Genomic DNA, 22,071 nt, shown 5'->3' with positions numbered 1-22,071 from the left:
CAGCTCCTCTCACCTATCGGTATCATCCTGTGATAATACCAGCTCCTCTCACCTATCTGTATCATCTTGTGATAATACCAGCTCCTCTCACCTATCTGTATCATCCTGGGATAATACCAGCTCCTCTCGCCTATCAGTATCATCCTGTGATAATACCAGCTCCCCTCACCTATCTGTATCATCCTTTGATAATACCAGCTCCTCTCACCTATCTGTATCATCCTGTAATAATACTAGCTCCTCTCACCTATCTGTATCATCCTGTGATAATACCAGCTCCTCTAACCTATCTGTATCATCTTGTGATAATACCAGCTCCTCTCACCTATCTGCATCATCCTGCAATAATACCAGCTCCTCTCACCTATCTGTATCATCCTGTGATAATACCAGATCCTCTCACCTATTTGTATCATCCTGTGATAATACCAGCTCCTCTCACCTATCTGTATCGTCCTGTGATAATAACAGCTCCTCTCACCTATCTGTATCATCCTGTGATAATACCAGCTCCTCTCACCTATCTGTATCATCCTGTGGTAATACCAGATCTTCCCACCTATCTGTATCATCCTGTGATAATACCAGCTCCTCTCACCTATCTGTATCATCCTGTGATAATACCAGCTCCTCTCACCTATCTGTATCATCCTCTGATAATACCAGCTTCTCTCACATATCTGTATCATCCTGTGATAATACCAGATCCTCCCACCTATCTGTATCATCCTGAGATAATACCAGATCCTCCCACCTATCTGTATCATCCTGAGATAATACCAGCTCCTCTCACCTATCTGTATCATCCTGTGATAATACCAGCTCCTCTCACCTATCTGTATCATCCTGTGATAATACCAGATCCTCCCACCTATCTGTTTCATCTTGTGATAATACCAGCTCCTCTCACCTATCTGTATCATCCTGTGATAATACCAGCTCCTCTCACCTATCTGTATCATCCTGTGATAATACCAGCTCCTCTCACCTATCTGTATCATCTTGTGATAATACCAGCTCCTCTCACCTATCTGTATCATCCTGGGATAATACCAGCTCCTCTCGCCTATCAGTATCATCCTGTGATAATACCAGCTCCTCTCACCTATCTGTATCGTCCTGTGATAATAACAGCTCCTCTCACCTATCTGTATCATCCTGTGATAATACCAGCTCCTCTCACCTATCTGTATCATCCTGTGGTAATACCAGATCCTCCCACCTATCTGTATCATCCTGTGATAATACCAGCTCCTCTCACCTATCTGTATCATCCTGTGATAATACCAGCTCCTCTCACCTATCTGTATCATCCTCTGATAATACCAGCTTCTCTCACATATCTGTATCATCCTGTGATAATACCAGATCCTCCCACCTATCTGTATCATCCTGAGATAATACCAGATCCTCCCACCTATCTGTATCATCCTGAGATAATACCAGCTCCTCTCACCTATCTGTATCATCCTGTGATAATACCAGCTCCTCTCACCTATCTGTATCATCCTGTGGTAATACCAGATCCTCCCACCTATCTGTATCATCCTGTGATAATGACAGCTCCTCTCACCTATCTGTATCATCCTGTAATAATACCAGCTCCTCTCACCTTTCTGTAGCATCCCGTGATAATACCAGCTCCCCTCACCTATCTGTATAATCCTGTGATAATACCAGCCCCTCTCACCTATCTGTAGCATCCTGTGATAATACCAGCTCCCCTCACCTATCTGTATAATCATGTGATAATACCAGCTCCTCTCACCTATCTGTATCATCCTGTGATAATACCAGCTCCTCTCATCTATCTGTAGCATCCTGTGATAATACCAGCTCCTCTCACCTATCTGTATCATCCTGTGATAATACCAGCTCCTCTCACCTATCTATATCATCCTGTGATAATACCAGCTCCTCTCACCTATCTGTATAATCCTGTGATAATACCAGCTCCTATCACCTATCTGTATCATCCTGTGATAATACCAGCTCCTCTCACCTATCTGTAGCATCCTGTGATAATACCAGCTCCCCTCACCTATCTGTATAATCCTGTGATAATACCAGCTCCTCTCACCTGTCTGTATCGTCCTGTGATGCCACCACCCTCTCTCTCTGCTCTGTATTTATTACTCTTTCCACCATTAGGGTCAGGGTCATGTGTATAGACTGTATTTAATTTGGATGCAGGTTACAATTACTCAACCAGAAATTAATTCTTAGTTTTTTTTCAGTTATACAGTTTTAAAGTCCTAAAATCTTATGTCATGCAACAGGGATGTGCATTGAGGTCAATGGCAGAGGAGGCACTGTCTAGTGTCAGAGGGGAACCAGATAAACACACAAATGAATTTTATAGAGGTTCAATTGTTGGATACTTAAAAGTCTGCAGAAGCACTCAAGCACACAAAAACAAACACATATAAAGGCACACATGCTTATAGACATACAAACAGAAGCATTCAAAGACACACGAACTCACTGGCACACAAAAGTACTTAGGAACAGAGAAACATGTACTCCCTAACAGACACTCAGAAATACTCACACACACATTTAAAAACAAATAAAGACACACAGAAACACTGCTGAGAAAAACACACATTCAAAGACACAAAACACTCACAGACACTCACATATAAAGATTCAGATACACATACTTACACTCACAGACATTCACATAGACTCAGATACACACACTTACACTCACAGGCACAAAGAAACACAGTCTAACAAACAAAAAGAAAAAATAGCTCTACTGTACATATAGATTGCACAATAATATGCACTAAATGGATTAATAGCAAAAAAAAAAAAATCACAGTATGTTATTCTTTATTATTTTTTTTACAATTACAGGAAGTGCCTTTAAAGGGACAGTCTACACCAGAATTGTTATTGTTTTAAAAGATAGATAATCCCTTTTTTACCCATTCCCCAGTTTTGCATAACCAAAACATTTATATTTATATATTTTTTACCTCTGTGATTATCTTGTATCTAAGCCTCTGTAAACTGCCCCTTTATTTCAGTTCTTTTGACAGACTTGCAGTTTAGCCAATCAGTGATGGCTCCCAGGTAACTTCACGTGCATGAGCACAGTTTTATCTATATGAAACACATGAACTAACACCCTCTAGTGGTGAAAAACCTGTTAAAATGCATTCTTAAGAGGCGGTCTTCAAGGTCTAAGAAATTAGCATATGAACCTCCTAGGTTAAGCTTTCAACTAAGAATACAGAGAGAACAAAGAAAAATTGGTGATAAAAGTAAATTGGAAAATTGTTTAAAATTACATGCCCTATCTGAATCATGAAAGTTTTTTTTGGACTAGACTTCCCTTTAATGCATCTGTACTATCCTTTATAGTTTATCTCTACTGCTTTTATAGTTTTTTGGGAGTATTAGATTCATTTGGAATATTTTACCACATGCTTATAATGCTGTTGCTAAGATTCGTTTAATTATATTTCTTTCTAATGACACGGTGAGTCTACGGATCATCATCAATTACTGTTGGGAATATCACTCCTGGCCAGCAGGAGGAGGCAAAGAGCACCACAGCAAAGCTGTTAAATATCATTCCCTCACCCACAATCCCACAGTCATTCTCTTTGCCTGTAGTGCAAGGAGGAGGTGAAGTTTAGGTGTCTGATGAGAAGTTTTCTTCAATCAAGATTTTATTATTTTTTTAGCAGAGTAAGCTTACTCTGTTACTTCAGTCTCTTTAGTAGGGCAGTGGTGGCTTTTGAGCACTTGAGAGCTTGTGAGGTACAATCCTCACTGCGTTTTCTCAAGAATCTGCTGCCCTAACTAGAAAACCTGATAGGTTTACTCAGTTTTTCTCTCTTCACAGGTCCATGTGAGGTGCTGCACCCTCTTAAACCAGGTGAGCTGTCCTGCTACCGGACAGCACTTTCAGGTAAGTGCCATTTTAATTTTCTTTTGCAAGGAGATTGCTGGCACTTGTTACAGCTAAAAGCGGTCTTATTTAATATGGGACTTTATTAAACCTTCATGTTTGCGGTTTCTTTTAGGCAGTTTGGGCATTGAGACTGTGAGGTGATTTATGGTGGCTCAGTGTGTTATAGTAGTTTTTATACTTTAACTTTTGATCATGGAGATTACTATTGTAAGCCATTTTTTTCGGAAGTTAGGGCTCTGTAACCGCTCTGCATTTGAAAAGGGGATTGTTTCTTCTGTGAGGGAAGTCACTCTCAGCTAGATTACGAGTTTTGAGCGCTATAGGGTATTTAACAAAAGCGGCGTTATTTCAACTCTCTATAGCGCGGCTATTACAGGTTTAGAAAAAATCCAGCTTGTGCGGGCAATATGGTGGTGTTGAGCTCCATACCTCACCCAAATACAAGCAGTGTTTTGACGTGCTAGTTCACGATTTCCCCATAGACATCAATGGGAAGAGCCGGCAAAAAAAAGCCTAACACCTGCAATCGCGGACACAAAAGCTCCGTAACGCAGCCCCATTAATATGGGGAAAGAAAAAGTTATGTTTAAACCTAACACCCTAACATAAAAACCACGTCTAAACACCCCTAATCTGCCGCCTCCGACATCGCCGCAACCTACATAATGTTATTAACCCCTAATTTGCCACCCTTAACATTGCCACCACCAAATAAAACTATTAACCCCTAGTCTGCTGCTCCCAATATCGCCACCACCTATATACAGTTATTGACCCCTAATCTGCTGCCCCTAACATCGCCGCCACCTAAATACACTTATTAACCCCTAATCTGCCACCCTTAACATCGCCACCACCTACATTACAGTTATTAACCCCTAATCTGCCGTCCCCAATTTCGCCACCACTATACTAAAGTTATTAACCCCTAAACCTCTGGCCTCCAACATCACTAACACTAAATAAATATATTAACCGCTAAACCTAACCCTAATCCTAACGTAACCCTAACCCTAAGCATAACCCTAACGTAACACTAAGTCTAACCATAACACCCCCTAACTTAAATATAATTAAAATAAATCTAAATAAACCCTACAATTATTAGCTAAATAATTCCTATTTAAAACTAAATACATACTTACCTGTAAAATAAAACCAAAACTATCTACAATATAACTAATAGTTATATTGTATCTATCTTAAGTTTTATTTTTATTTCACAGGTAAGTTTGTATTTATTTTAACTAGGTAGACTAGTTAGTAAATAGTTATTAACTATTTAATAACTACCTAGTTAAAATAAATACAAACTTACCTGTAAAATAAAACCTATCCTGCCTTACACTAAACCTAACATTATAATAAAATAAATTAAATTAATAAAATACAATTATCTAAATTACAAAAAAATAAACACTAAATTACACAAAATAAAAAACTAAGGCCTAGATTTGGAGTTTGGCGGTAGCCGTGAAAACCAGCGTTAGAGGCTCCTAACGCTGTTTTTTTTACGGACTCCGGTATTTAGAGTTTAGTTACCGACACTCAAAAATCACCCAACGCACAAATCTCTACCGACAGCTCAGACCCAGTAGTTAACATCTACCGACAAAATAAACATCCACGAATCACAAAACAAATATTACACTAAGTACACTTACACTCATACAAACACTACACTATATTTATTTTTCAGATTTAATAATTTTTCATCCAAATAGAAAGGATCAAAGTTGCGAGATTTCGGGTGTTAGAAAAAAACCAACACAAATCCATTTTGCCATTGACTTACATTGACACACGGGAAAAGACCCTCATATAGCTACATCTAACTAATAAGATTATCACAAACATACACTCATCGATGCATACAAAAAATATACACCACATTACATACACAAACAAGTTATTTATTACAAAATTAACACGATTTAGCTACTTTTTCTCACAAGCTCATGACGTCACTCACTTTACTTGGAAAACCAGTCTTTGAAAAAAAAAAAAAAAAAATTTGGATCCTCCATTGACTTCTATGGGGAAGACGTGCTCGTGCACGCGACAGACAGATTTCCATAACGCACGCAAATAGCGTAGACAAAAAAAACTCCAAATACCAGCGCTAGAAATAGGAAAAAAATACATGCTTTTCTGCGTTAGACCCAGCTATGATAAATAGATCAAGAAATGACTATTTCCCTATGGTGGACTTATGGATTTTACTTATTGAATATTCACAACAGCATTAAATTGTTTCATACTTTTATATTACATCAACTACAAATCAACATCACTAGTAACAAACTTTTTTTTAAAAAAACACACATTTAAACGGACACAAAAATAATTACAACATTTCAGGATTCACAAACAGTACACAATGGGAAACACCTCTCATTTACCTTTATTATTGCATTTCATTTATTCAACTCATATGCTTGCAGCAACTGCATATCTACATAGGCTTAACACATGATCAGTCATGGATGCACATATATTACTTTTAGCATTCACTCATACATGTGCATTCAAATGATGGGGGAAAAACACATTACATTCTCTATAGGAATCACAAAACAGAACATATGGATTTTACTGTACTTTTAACATTATGATTCCATCACAATAAACCATTAGGAATTACGTACAAGAAGAACATCATTACACCAGATTACAGATGTCACTTTATGGGAAGGAACAACAATGCCAGACCGCTATATAGAAGTCAGCATATGTGGGACACAATCACAATATATACGTATATGTACATAACACGCATCACCCATCACGCAACCACAAAGCACACATTTATATTTTATTCAGCACACAATAACAATGTAGTCAAATACAACAACACAATGAGGATTTCAGAACTACATAGGCAGGTTAATAATATGATGACGTCATTAGAAGATTCAACCATACACATTACAGATTCACGACTGTACCGCCCCTTTCAGAAATTTACCACTCAATACTACAATACAACATATAAGTAAACAACAGTTTGGAACAGCATTATTAGGGCGATTTGAATGGGACAATTAATAAATATTGTCAGCTCGCAAATCACTTATATATATAATACTACAGATGACAGCCGGAAGTTCTTCAGTATTAGTGCCATTTGAATGGGACGCATACAATATTGACAGTTCGGCAATCACTTATATATACAATACTACAGATGACAGCCGGAAGTTATTCAGCATTAGTGCGATTTGAATGGGATGCATACAATATTGACAGCTCAGCAATCACTTATATATACAATACTACAGATGACAGCCGGAAGTTATTCAGCATTAGTGCGATTTTAATGGGACGCATACAATATTCACAGCTCGGCAATCACTTATATATACAATACTACAGATGACAGCCGGAAGTTATTCAGTATTAGTGCGATTTGAATGGGACGCATACAATATTGACATCTCGGCAATCACTTATATATACAATACTACAGATGGCAGACGGGAAGTTATGAATTATTATTGCGATTATAAAGGGACGCGTACAATATTGACAGCTCGGAAATCTCTTATATATACAATACTACAGATGGCAGATGTTACTTTATCGTTTTCAAACAATGTTGCAGCAACATTGATCGATCACATTCGATGCACATTATACACAACTATGCACTTTCATTCATGTTAGCCTGGACGTGTGCTTTTTACTATAAGATCGCGTTTGAGAAATATGGATTACGCATATGATCAAACATTACAAACATGCACTGTATGTGTGATATTTGACACTTTCACATTGAGATTCATTGGGGGAAATCAACATTTCAGCAAACAACAAAAAAACGCCCACTGTGAAAGCATTCGCCCCGCTCACATACAAACAAGTGAATACAATCAGCAATCATTACAAACTCACTACCATTGGACTAATTGTACTATAAATCCCCCAAACAACATGGCCAAAGCATCACTTGCGATCCACATCAGATCAAGTGCATACCTTGTTACGCTGTTTTGAAAGATGGATGACGATGACATGGTAGACGCTGCTGGTGCTGCTATTGGCGATCTAGCTGTTGATCGAATCAGGCAGCCTCGGCGGCTCAGACTGAGATGAAGGGGTCGTCTGGTTCGAGGTCCTCGTGTCTACAGGGTGAGACCCACCTTGGAAAACATGAGCGACTTTGAAGTTTATGATAAGTATCGGCTCAATCGCGAACAGCTCATTGGCCTTTACGATCTTCTTAAACCTCATTTGGAGCCACGTATAAGAATAAGGACTGCTGTTCCCGGCATGAGTAAGATGCTAAGTTGTCTATACGTCCTGGCCTCCTGGAGTTTTCAATCCGGAGAAATGTACATGCATGGCCTGGCTCAAGGTACATTCTCTGTGGTGTTTGATAAATTTCTGGACGCCATGGTACGTATCAGTAAGCAATACATAGGATTCCCACAAAATGATGGTGATTGGAGGCGCCTGAAGTGGGAATTCTTTGATATTGCTCAATTGCCCAATGTCTTGGGAGCCATAGATTGTACCCACATTGCGCTGCGTGCTCCAATTGATGACTTGCCCTTCAGAAATCGCAAACATTTTCATAGCCTCAAAGTGCAGTATGTTTGTGACGCACAGATGAGGATTATGCATGTGTGTGCGAATTTTGGAGGAGCTAGTCATGATGCCCGCATCCTCTTTCAGTCGTCCCTGTGGAGACCGTTTGAGGAAAGACAAATGCCCCCTGGTTATCTCATTGGTGAGTATTTGTGCACAACATGGTTAATTAGTTTGACAATTGCCACTGTAGTTTTAAAATGTTAGCGTAATGTTCAGCTATAGGATGCAATTTAACCATTTATTTTTATTTCCGCAAATGTCTAGTTTTAGTTCAATGCAGATATGTAGCATGTCTTACCTTAAATGCTCAGATAGAGAATGCAATGTAACCATTTAGTTTGCATTTTACACAAGGTCTGGTTTAGGAGAAATACGCATATGTAGCATGTCTTAGCTGAAATGGGAAGATATTAGCTAATGCAATTTAACCATGTCATTGTCTCTTTCCGCTAATGTCTAGTTTTAGTTCAATGCAGATATGTAGCATGTCTTACCTTAAATGCTCAGATAGAGAATGCAATGTAACCATTTAGTTTGCATTTTACACAAAGTCTGGTTTAGGAGAAATACGCATATGTAGCATGTCTTAGCTGAAATGGGAAGATATTAGCTAATGAAATTTAGCCATGTCATTGTCTCTTTCCGCTAATGTCTAGTTTTAGTTCAATGCAGATATGTAGCATGTCTTACCTTAAATGCTCAGATAGAGAATGCAATGTTACCATTTAGTTTGCATTTTACACAAGGTCTGGTTTAGGAGAAATACGCATATGTAGCATGTCTTAGCTGAAATGGGAAGATATTAGCTAATGCAATTTAACCATGTCATTGTCTCTTTCCGCTAATGTCTAGTTTTATTTCAATGCAGATATGTAGCATGTCTTACCTTAAATGCTCAGATAGAGAATGCAATGTAACCATTTAGTTTGCATTTTACACAAAGTCTGGTTTAGGAGAAATACGCATATGTAGCATGTCTTAGCTGAAATGGGAAGATATTAGCTAATGAAATTTAGCCATGTCATTGTCTCTTTCCGCTAATGTCTAGTTTTAGTTCAATGCAGATATGTAGCATGTCTTACCTTAAATGCTCAGATAGAGAATGCAATGTAACCATTTAGTTTGCATTTTACACAAGGTCTGGTTTAGGAGAAATACGCATATGTAGCATGTCTTAGCTGAAATGGGAAGATATTAGCTAATGCAATTTAACCATGTCATTGTCTCTTTCCGCTAATGTCTAGTTTTATTTCAATGCAGATATGTAGCATGTCTTACCTTAAATGCTCAGATAGAGAATGCAATGTAACCATTTAGTTTGCATTTTACACAAGGTCTGGTTTAGGAGAAATACGCATATGTAGCATGTCTTAGCTGAAATTGGAAGATATTAGCTAATGCAATTTAACCATGTCATTGTCTCTTTCCGCTAATGTCTAGTTTTAGTTCAATGCAGATATGTAGCATGTCTTACCTTAAATGCTCAGATAGAGAATGCAATGTAACCATTTAGTTTGCATTTTACACAAGGTCTGGTTTAGGAGAAATACGCATATGTAGCATGTCTTAGCTGAAATGGGAAGATATTAGCTAATGCAATTTAACCATGTCATTGTCTCTTTCCGCTAATGTCTAGTTTTAGTTCAATGCAGATATGTATCATGTCTTACCTTAAATGCTCAGATAGAGAATGCAATGTTACCATTTAGTTTGCATTTTACACAAGGTCTGGTTTAGGAGAAATACGCATATGTAGCATGTCTTAGCTGAAATGGGAAGATATTAGCTAATGCAATTTAACCATGTCATTGTCTCTTTCCGCTAATGTCTAGTTTTAGTTCAATGCAGATATGTAGCATGTCTTACCTTAAATGCTCAGATAGAGAATGCAATGTAACCATTTAGTTTGCATTTTACACAAGGTCTGGTTTAGGAGAAATACGCATATGTAGCATGTCTTAGCTGAAATGGGAAGATATTAGCTAATGCAATTTAACCATGTCATTGTCTCTTTCCGCTAATGTCTAGTTTTATTTCAATGCAGATATGTATCATGTCTTACCTTAAATGCTCAGATAGAGAATGCAATGTAACCATTTAGTTTGCATTTTACACAAGGTCTGGTTTAGGAGAAATATGCATATGTAGCATGTCTTAGCTGAAATGGGAAGATAGAGAATAATATTGAACTAGATTATTCTTTTAAAAAATAAACATTTGTTAGGGGATTATCGTGTACAAAAACTTTTATTGGACTCAAAATACTATTTTGATGATTCAGTTTGAATTATGTTCTGTTCAGTGATGTGCACTCATAAGAGGCAGGTGAGGCAGTGCCTCCCCTGGCCAATCTATGTATTACAGCCTTTTTGTACAAATTAAAAAAAAAAAAAAAAAAAACTTTTTTTTTTCAATATATATTTTTTTAATAAACAGGTGACCCCCCCACCCCTCCACCAAATGTACTTTTTTATTTAATTTGTTATGTGCAAAAAAAAAACGTTATAATACAATACATTCATATTGCACAATAAACTGGAGGCTAGCTATCCTTATATTGCGCAATATGAAATGTATTGATTTGACTGGGAATGTATGGGCCGCTGAGAGACTGCCATCAAGAGGATAATCAGTGCTAATGCAGTGCTCTCAATGCGGCCCATGCTCCCACACCGGAGGCTTGACTCTGAAAGCCTCTGGAGCAAGTTGGCTGTCTCAGCCAATCAGACCTCAGCAAGTGTCTGAGTCTCTGGGCGGGCTGAGTGCCAGACGGAAAGGAATTGGCGCGCGTCAGCGTCTGTCACGTGCCCGGTGTCATCTGATCAGATCAGCTCAGACTAGAGACGGAGAGAGTTGGACATCGAGAGAGAGCAGCAGTATTCTTTGCTTAAGTCTACTACCTACAGCTTCAGTGACCAGCTCTGAGGAGCTCCGCCTCCCACCACCATCTGAGGATGACTTACTAAGTGACAACGAGAGTAAGAGCCAGGGGCACGTGGACTTAGAGAACAGTAAGTTATGAGCAGACTCAGGTAAGTGTGAGTTAGAGATAAGTGTGTGAATGTCAGATGGAAAAAATGCTGAGAGTAAAAGGGTTATAAACGGTTAGACAAAGGACTGAGAGGGCAAACAATACAGAAAATGTGTTGAAAAGGAAAGGGCAAGCGTTGTATTCACTAGAAGGGGAGTGCTAAAGAGCGCTGGGAAACCTTGTGTCAAAAACACTGATGGGGCAAGCCCTGTACAGGGAGCGGGAGCGTAACAGGTTGGCAGGTATCATACAGTAATGTGAAAAATAATAAAGCTATACAGGGTGCGCTGATGAGGGGCAATGTGGCACTGACAGGATGCTAGGGGGGACAATTATTAGCAGAAGCATATGCTGTACTGTGTGAACTTTGTGAAGAGGTCAGTGAGAGGCGATGGATGGACTCTGTTGCACTCAGTGCACTGCAGCCGCTGCTGCCACACACTGTGCAGTTCGATAGTACTTTCTTTTCCTGAAATCTCCTTCAATGCAGTTAGTTCAGTGTTTATTACTGAAACACTTTTATTTTAAAAGAGTTTCAGTAATAAACACTGTGAACTAACTGCACTGTAGACTGTTTCTTTATTATTACTAGAGGTTGTGCATACAGAACAGGACTCGGCTTTCTTTCTAATACAGAGCACAGCACTGAGCACACAGGGAAAAGACTCCGGTTGCTAAGCAACCAGCTAGCTGCAGCACTCGGTGCACTTCCTGGTGCACTTTCTGAATCTATACTCTGCTCTTACTGGGGAGGGACCTCAGTTTCTTCTATTTCCTTAGATGGTATCCCCTTGTTTATAGAAACCCCATAGCTAAAGGTAAGTCCTCCTGATGGGAGAAGCTGCACAATGCAGGGTATTTAATATTTTCAGGGCATTGAAAAACATCCTTTAAACAGAAAGACAAAAGACTAAATTTAATTTTGTATTTGAACATTTCCCTAAATTCTTCAGTGTAACTTTTACAATACAATTTGAGCCTGTTTTATAAAGTATTTATTAACCCTTCTGTTGCTGCAGTATCTTGTTTAACCTCTTGCCTGCCAGATTTCAAAACACAGGCACATGCATGTTTTACTTTCTTTAGAAAAAAAAATCTAATCAAATAAACATGGGCATTGATTTTCCCATAAAACCAATTAGTTATTTTATTTCTGTAGTTCTTTTTATTGATAACTCAACTTTTGTTCCCTGGAGCCCTTTTACTTGCTTGCTGTGATGGTTTTAATCCTGTTCTGTCACTCCTCTAGTTAACAGTTATTATAACAGGTAGGAACTTGTAAAGGATGGTTTGTGAATAGTTATATCTTTATAGTTTTGTCTCAGTGTTATTTATTTAAAGGAAAAAAGGGGGGGGGGGGTCCCAATCCAGAATAAGGATAAACCACTTGAAGATAAGTACTTGCTATGACCAATTAGAAGCTACAGTTAATCTGTTTAGCATCATGGTAAGGTAGAGTTAACACCTTTATTCAGGTCAAATCTGAACACTCATGTTCCCGCGCATAGTGGAGCAAAAAATTTTTTTGCAGAGTTAGTATGTATAATAACAATATATACAAACACCAACATCACACTCTCATAAACACTCTCACACATGCACACACACACACACACACACACACACATATATATATATATATATATATATATAATATATATATATATATATGTGTGTGTGTGTGTATATATATATATATATATATCATAATTTATTGTGTATTTACATGTCTTTGCAATGCATGATTTATTTGGTGATATAGGGCAAGATTGATCAATTTGCGAGCGGACAGGATTCCCATGTAGATGTAGTGAACCTGTCTGCATCTTATTGCAAATTGTGGGGCAAATGTGTTTCCCATATTTATCATTCTAAAATGAGCGAGCCTGCAACTGATCACTGCCCATAGTGTGCATATAAAAAAACACTGTCTCTGATGGAGTATTAGATATAGTAGGAATGTTTGTGTCAATCACTTTATATTAGTATATAATATGTGCCTAAATATGAGACATGCAGTAAATTATGCTGAAAGTGTAAGGTACTATATTTATCAAGGAGAGTTATCACTGTGCCTGACTGCAAGGAGCATAATTCCTAATCCCACATCCAGTGGTATAAAGCTGTGGAATACACTGATATAATTTGTACATGTGGTAGCAAAATCTGACTGGGTAGCAAAAAATTATAGAACAGGTGCTGTGAAATTTTGTGTAGGTATAACTTTTGGCTACTGTATGAGTGTATGTGCTGCTGTGTTGTACAAGGTAACTTGTCTGTGCTTGGGGTGGAGGTATCCAATGTGTTCATCAGCCCTTTTTGTTACTTTTATTAGTGCCACTCCTGTAGGAATTTGACTACTGGAGAATAGCTGCAGTAAAAAGGATGTTCATTTGTTTTAGAATATTATAGGAGCATGAAACACAAAATATTTATTTCATATTTCAGATAGAACATACAATATTAAACAGCTTTACATTTTACTTCTTTTATCTAATTTGCTTTTTCTTTTGGTATCCTTTGAAAAGCATACCTAGGTAGGCTCATGAGAAGCAATATACTACTTGGAGCTAGCTGCTGATTGGTGGCTGCACACATATGCCTCTTGTCATTGGTTCATTTAATGTGTTCAGTTAGCACCCAGTAGTGCAGTGTTGCATATCCTTCAACAAAGGATACCAAAAGAAGGAAGCAAATTTAATAATAGCAGTAAATTAGACCTGCAACCTGCCAATTTAATTGTAAATTTAAGCTGCTTCATTGGGGTTCATATATGTGTTTCTCAAGTATATCAAAGCCAGTGCCTCACCAGCCTCTGACCTCACTGCACGTCACTGGTTCTGTTCATAATTTATAGGTGATTCTGGGTACATGAGCCGGCCTTGGCTTATTACCCCCTTGCGTAGCCCGACTGATGTGTCTGAGGAGCGCTACAATAGGGCTCATAAGAGAACCAGGGTGGTGGTTGAACGAATGTTCGGGCTCCTGAAGATGAGGTTCAGGTGCCTTGACCGGTCGGGAGGAGCCCTCCAGTACAACCCAAAGAAGGTGGCTAAGATAGTTATAGCCTGTAGTGTCCTGCATAATATTGCACAGCGGGCTGGGATGCTGCAGGGCGTCCAGGCGCACCGAAACCTCCTCAGAGATGAGGAGGATGATCCTGTTCTAGAGGGGCCATTCCAGGACGAGGGGCTCAATGTCAGACCAGACATCATCAACCGCCACTTTAGACGGTAAATAATAGAAGTTAGACTGGAGTATTGTCAATAGATGTGAACTCTAGGGAAATGACAAGTAGAGAATTGTGCAAACATGTTATGATTGTTCATCAAATGCTAAAAATGTGTTTGATTTATTAATATAGGTGATGCTCTGGTCATTGGGTCCTGTAGCGAGTCTTTGCCACCTGGTTTTTAAAGAGGACATCAGCTGGTAAGTATAAATGTATGGACTGTTGCTGGCATGAATTGTACACAAATACATCATATGGCATACATTTTCTAAACTAGTATTTAGTTTACACATTACTTAAAATGTACATACTCAGAAAGGGATCCTCTAGCATAACTATCCTCTAGCATGACTATGGTTCAATGTCACACATTAGAGGTTCGTTCTGCTCAATATGACTCATCTTCACACTTGATAGAACATAACACAAGATGCTACACACGCTTAGTAAGCTAGTGACAGAAATTGATTCAGAAATGGGGGGTGGGAGAGGGGTACAGAACTGATTCACACACTTGTAGTAATAATTTTTATTAAACTTTTTCTGCCATTAGGGAGCTGACTTAATCTAAAGACTGAAAGGGAAGAATTCGAAGCCTGACAGTGAAGATTGCCCAGACTGACAGTGGAAAAAGCCAAGATTGAAATTGAAGTATACCAATGGGATCATGTCTGGCATTATCTTTCCAATCTGCTGACCTTGAAAACCATACAAAGACATGTTCACATGGTAAGTGCCAACTTTTTGATAGAATAAGGCTGTGGAGGCATCCTATTGGAGACACTTATATTATTTTCTAATTTTTAGATGGTATTTCACAGTCCTCTATTTTTGAAATGATGAATAAGACACCTATTGAAGATCAACTGTTTACCCCTGAATTGACTTTCAAAGACCATGCATTATCCAGGTTGGTTTACCAATGCATGCTAGTTAAGAATCACAGGAAGAATGTAGAATATTAGTAGCTTACATACATTAGTCATACTTTGTTCAGAATTAGATATTTAGGTATCACAATCAGACACTTAGATGATTTTCTAATTTTTAGATTGGATTTTAATCCTCTATTTTATGAAATGATGAATAAGACACCTATTGAAGATCACCTGTTTTCTCCAGAATTGACTTTCAAAGACCATGCATTATCCAGGTTGGTTTACCAATGCATGCTAGTTAAGAATCACAGGAAGAATGTAGAATATTAGTAGCTTACATACATTAGTCATACTTTGTTCAGAATTAGATATTTAGGTATCACAATCAGACACTTAGATGATTTTCTAATTTTTAGATGGGATTTTCAGTCCTCTATTTATGAAATGATGAATAAGACACCTATTGAAGATCAACTGTTTACCCCTGAATTGACTTTCAAAGACCATGCATTATCCAGGTTGGTTAACCAATGCATGCTAGTTAAGAATCACATTAAGAATGTAGAATATTAGTAGCTTACATACATTAGTCATACTTAGTTCAGAATTAGATATTTAGGTATCACAATCAGACACTTAGATGATTTTCTAATTTTTAGATTGGATTTTAATCCTCTATTTTATGAAATGATGAATAAGACACCTATTGAAGATCACCTGTTTTCTCCAGAATTGACTTTCAAAGACCATGCATTATCCAGGTTGGTTTACCAATGCATGCTAGTTAAGAATCACAGGAAGAATGTAGAATATTAGTAGCTTACATACATTAGTCATACTTTGTTCAGAATTAGATATTTAGGTATCACAATCAGACACTTAGATGATTTTCTAATTTTTAGATTGGATTTTAATCCTCTATTTTATGAAATGATGAATAAGACACCTATTGAAGATCACCTGTTTTCTCCAGAATTGACTTTCAAAGACCATGCATTATCCAGGTTGGTTTACCAATGCATGCTAGTTAAGAATCACAGGAAGAATGTAGAATATTAGTAGCTTACATACATTAGTCATACTTTGTTCAGAATTAGATATTTAGGTATCACAATCAGAGACTTAGATGATTTTCTAATTTTTAGATTGGATTTTAATCCTCTATTTTATGAAATGATGAATAAGACACCTATTGAAGATCACCTGTTTTCTCCAGAATTGACTTTCAAAGACCATGCATTATCCAGGTTGGTTTAAAAATGCATGCTAGTTAAGAATCACAGGAAGAATGTAGAATATTAGTAGCTTACATACATTAGTCATACTTTGTTCAGAATTAGATATTTAGGTATCACAATCAGACACTTAGATGATTTTCTAATTTTTAGATGGGATTTTCAGTCCTCTATTTATGAAATGATGAATAAGACACCTATTGAAGATCAACTGTTTACCCCTGAATTGACTTTCAAAGACCATGCATTATCCAGGTTGGTTTACCAGTGCATGCTAGTTAAGAATCACAGGAAGAATGTAGAATATTAGTAGCTTACATACATTAGTCATACTTAGTTCAGAATTAGATATTTAGGTATCACAATCAGAAAAAGGAATACATATTATAGTTGATATAGAGGTATTTGAATGGACATGAAATATTACATTTATGTTCAGCATACATATATATTTATTATTGAAATGTGATATACATTATTATGTATAATTAGAAATTCTGATATTTAAATTTAATTTTTATTACACAATATAATGGTGTATGTTTATTTTATTTATTTTTAATTTTAAATCATAAATATCTTGATAACATTTTGCACAAAGTTAGAGCATAGACACAAGATGATTGTAAATGTATTTTATGAATATTTTACAACGTGTATATTAACTTTGTAAAATTTTGTTTTTTAATTTCAGATTGTCATCTGATGAGTTCCAGGAATATTTTTTTGTTTTTGTTAAAAAAACTTTTTATTTTTAAATGGTAATAATCAACATTTTATTATTAAATACCCTCTTTTGAACAGATTATAATAAATATCCATATAATCTGTCAATAAAAAACAATTTGACTCCCATGACTGGTAGTTGTCTATTTGACAAGCACATGCATAAGATCAAATTATGCATTAATTTTAGAAAATCCACTGATTCAGAGAATATTAAATTAACCTATCTTTTTAAAATTAATTGGGGAGTGAGATCCATCTATGCTTTTCTTGTGAAATTCTTAGATGTTAAAATAATTTCGGATATGTAGTCAGAATTTGACATACATTTTTTTGTTTCACTTTTAAGAAGGGGAAGTGGTTCACTTACATTAAAGTGACAGTGTTGTTGAATGTAAAATTAATTTGATAAGTATCTTCCTTAGGTATCTCAAAACATTATTTTATTAAATTTCTAAATTTTAAATTTATAAATGGTAGGTCATTTAACTTCATATTTTGCACAAGCTAGTTATTGGATGCCATGTTAATAGATTTTATTTTCTAGTGGAGTCATTTAAAGGGACATTTAACTATAGTTATTAATATTATGTAGTTGTTAAAATCTTACCTCTTGGGTTAGACATCACATATCTATATATAATTTTCATTCCCCTTTAGTTTCTTTCGACAATGTTAAATCAACATTCCGAATGTTTTGGTCCTTAAAGGGACATTCACAAAGTATATTGTGTATTGAATTTTAAAAAATCATAAAAGAATTTAAACATATTTAGAAAGTACTATAGAATTACATTCAGTCTTTAAATATACTTCGAAAAAGATACATCAATGCACATATCTTAGTCAATTACATAAGGCATCTATGTGCAACCAACAATCAGCATCAAAATAGCCTATGTAGATATGTACAGGGAGTGCAGAATTATTAGGCAAGTTGTATTTTTGAGGATTAATTTTATTATTGAACAACAACCATGTTCTCAATGAACCCAAAAAACTCATTAATATCAAAGCTGAATAGTTTTGGAAGTAGTTTTTAGTTTGTTTTTAGTTCTAGCTATTTTAGGGGGATATCTGTGTGTGCAGGTGACTATTACTGTGCATAATTATTTGGCAACTTAACAAAAAACAAATATATACCCATTTCAATTATTTATTTTTACCAGTGAAACCAATATAACATCTCAACATTCACAAATATACATTTCTGACATTCAAAAACAAAACAAAAACAAATCAGTGACCAATATAGCCACCTTTCTTTGCAAGGACACTTAAAAGCCTGCCATCCATGGATTCTGTCAGTGTTTTGATCTGTTCACCATCAACAGCAACCACAGCCTCCCAGACACTGTTCAGAGAGGTGTACTGTTTTCCCTCCTTGTAAATCTCACATTTGATGATGGACCACAGGTTCACAATGGGGTTCAGATCAGGTGAACAAGGAGGCCATGTCATTAGATTTTCTTCTTTTATACCCTTTCTTGCCAGCCACGCTGTGGAGTACTTGGACGCGTGTGATGGAGCATTGTCCTGCATGAAAATCATGTTTTTCTTGAAGGATGCAGACTTCTTCCTGTACCACTGCTTGAAGAAGGTGTCTTCCAGAAACTGGCAGTAGGACTGGGAGTTGAGCTTGACTCCATCCTCAACCCGAAAAGGCCCCACAAGCTCATCTTTGATGATACCAGCCCAAACCAGTACTCCACCTCCACCTTGCTGGCGTCTGAGTCGGACTGGAGCTCTCTGCCCTTTACCAATCCAGCCACGGGCCCATCCATCTGGCCCATCAAGACTCACTCTCATTTCATCAGTCCATAAAACCTTAGAAAAATCAGTCTTGAGATATTTCTTGGCCCAGTCTTGACGTTTCAGCTTGTGTGTCTTGTTCAGTGGTGGTCGTCTTTCAGCCTTTCTTACCTTGGCCATGTCTCTGAGTATTGCACACCTTGTGCTTTTGGGCACTCCAGTGATGTTGCAGCTCTTAAATATGGCCAAACTGGTGGCAAGTGGCATCTTGGCAGCTGCACGCTTGACTTTTCTCAGTTCATGGGCAGTTATTTTGCTCCTTGGTTTTTCCACACGCTTCTTGCGACCCTGTTGACTATTTTGAATGAAACGTTTGATTGTTCGATGATCACGCTTCAGAAGCTTTGCAATTTTAAGAGTGCTGCATCCCTCTGCAAGATATCTCACTATTTTTGACTTTTCTGAGCCTGTCAAGTCCTTCTTTTGACCCATTTTGCCAAAGGAAAGGAAGTTGCCTAATAATTATGCACACCTGATATAGGGTGTTGATGTCATTAGACCACACCCCTTCTCATTACAGAGATGCACATCACCTAATATGCTTAATTGGTAGTAGGCTTTCGAGCCTATACAGCCTGGAGTAAGACAACATGCATAAAGAGGATGATGTGGTCAAAATACTCATTTACCTAATAATTCTGCACTCCCTGTATTTAATCCAAGAATATATATAATTACAATCTAATGATTGAATACCAAAACATATTAAGTTGTTCAAATATTATAGTCTTATCCAAAATGCATAAATAACATATAGCTTAATGTCCCTCTAAGCTGAAGACTGCAAAATACATCCATTACAATATATATTTCAGTCAGTGTGTAAAACAATCCAGAAGTTAATCTAAATATGCTTTACTCATATGTTATACTAATTTTGCAAAAGGAAGGTGCCTAGGTTTATGATTTTTCAAGCATTATTGTGAAATGTCTCCTTAAAGGGACATGAACTCAAAATATACTTAAAGGGAGACAGTTAAAAAAATAATCATTTATACATTCAGAACGAGTATTCTATTTTAAGCAACTTTATAAATTGTCTCATATTATCAATGTTCCTCGTGATGTTGCTATCATTACTTTAAAAATAAGGCATTAAATTGATAATTTATTTGCTTCAGTACTCTGGACAGAACTTTTTTTTTTTTGGGTGGATTAATTTATCCAACAATCATCAAGGACAACCCAGGTTTTTTGCAAAAATTGTCCGTAATCTAAAATATCATTATTGATTTGCAAAGAAAGATAACAAGATAATTCTTAACATTTGAGAATCTGATTAAATTATAAAGTTGCTTAACATTTCATGCCCAATCTGAATCACGAACGCTAAATTTGTTTGGACAGTGTCCCTTTAAGAGATTTAAAGAGTGTATTTACTTCTCTTCTTATCTTGACATACTTTGCTTGAAAAACATATCGAGATAGGCTCAGTAGATGAAGATTGGTGGATGCACAGAGATGCCTTATGTGATTGGCTCAACCATGTGCATTTAAATTTCTTCTGTTGAGGATATCTAAATACAAAGATAAATTGAGTTACATTTTAAAGTCTAAACAATTTTCTATCTCTACAGATCATTTGATACAATTGTTTGTTTGTAAAGTCTATTTAAAAATAAAGACAGCATTGCACAATAACATATATGAGCAGTTCAGACAAATACAAGCTCGAGGTTTATTTACTAATAACAAACAAACCTGTAGTTTAACATCTATGAACAGATTATCCAAGTTACTGACATTATAACCTGAATTTGAACATTCTGAAATGTTGCGTGGGAAACGGATCTTGAAACACCAGATTTGCATCTTTAAACATTAGAGTCTAATGTCACGCAATAGCACACAATCAATGTGCATTATAAATACATTTAATAGAGCAATGTCAATACTTCACAATAAGTCAACAAATTGATTTTATGAACAATAAAGACATACAATATTAAATGTGTATTTGTATTAAAGAAACAGACCGTTATTAAACCGAAAAATGTATACAACATTTAATAATGTGACAGTATTAGATTTTAAAGAGAATTTAAACATTAATATTTAACGGATCACGGATATTAAATCTGCGTCACACATATCCGCATGACAGGCCCATGAGTTACAAATAAGTCTACATGAAAAATGAAGTAACAGCACCACCAGGAGGTATGTGTAAGGAAGTTACTAAGATATGAAACATTAAGGAACGGCCAATCAGAGTTCATCACACAAACACAACTTGAGTCAGGATGGTCTCACAGACATTCTAACAATATTTCAAACTTTTATCCAATCAGATGTACAGATAACTTGTCCCATGGTGCATCTCATGTTTACTTCACCATATAAAAGTCCATTACACGTTGCCATCTTTGTCAGTTCTCTAATGCCTGCAGGCAGTATATATTATTTTAAACAAAAAAATATTCTACAACCCAGCAGGCATGACATCTCCCAGGTTCACCAAGCAGGAGAGCGCTGCACTGGTCCACGCCGTCAAGGACTTTTATCCCCAGCTGTTTGGGAACAAGAGGAGGTCGACAGATGCGCCTGTTAAGAAGGCCCTCTGGGAGTCTATCACCAATGCGGTTAAATTGGTGTTTGGCGTCCAGAGGAGCCAGGATCAGATCATGAGGAGATTC

The 22,071-nt window shown here is 36.8% G+C and overlaps 1 protein-coding gene and 1 long non-coding RNA gene across 5 annotated transcripts in view; one reads left to right on the top strand and one right to left on the bottom strand.

The window, feature by feature from the left end:
• Positions 1 to 22,071, bottom strand: part of LOC128648524 (uncharacterized) — a 136,550-nt gene that overhangs the window by 24,624 nt on the left and 89,855 nt on the right. Inside the window, exon 1 of one of the 4 annotated variants that reach the window (XM_053701247.1) lies at positions 8,820 to 8,841. The exons of 2 other annotated variants lie outside the window; for them this stretch is intronic. Coding sequence is in view for 1 of the 2 variants with exons in the window: in XM_053701243.1 (XP_053557218.1) it covers positions 1,691 to 1,703 (13 nt within the window). In the remaining variant the exon portion in view is untranslated. Of the gene's footprint in view, positions 1 to 1,690; positions 1,724 to 8,819; positions 8,842 to 22,071 lie in introns of those variants that run through there. One more of the 4 variants, XM_053701243.1, reaches the window with a different exon arrangement.
• LOC128648525 (uncharacterized) overlaps positions 1 to 22,071 on the top strand; it is a 92,586-nt gene that overhangs the window by 67,352 nt on the left and 3,163 nt on the right. The gene's annotated exons all lie outside the window — the stretch shown is intronic.

Source organism: Bombina bombina, chromosome 2 (assembly GCF_027579735.1).
Source record: "Bombina bombina isolate aBomBom1 chromosome 2, aBomBom1.pri, whole genome shotgun sequence".
Lineage (NCBI taxonomy): Eukaryota > Metazoa > Chordata > Amphibia > Anura > Bombinatoridae > Bombina > Bombina bombina.
This window is presented reverse-complemented; position numbering and strand designations above follow the sequence as displayed.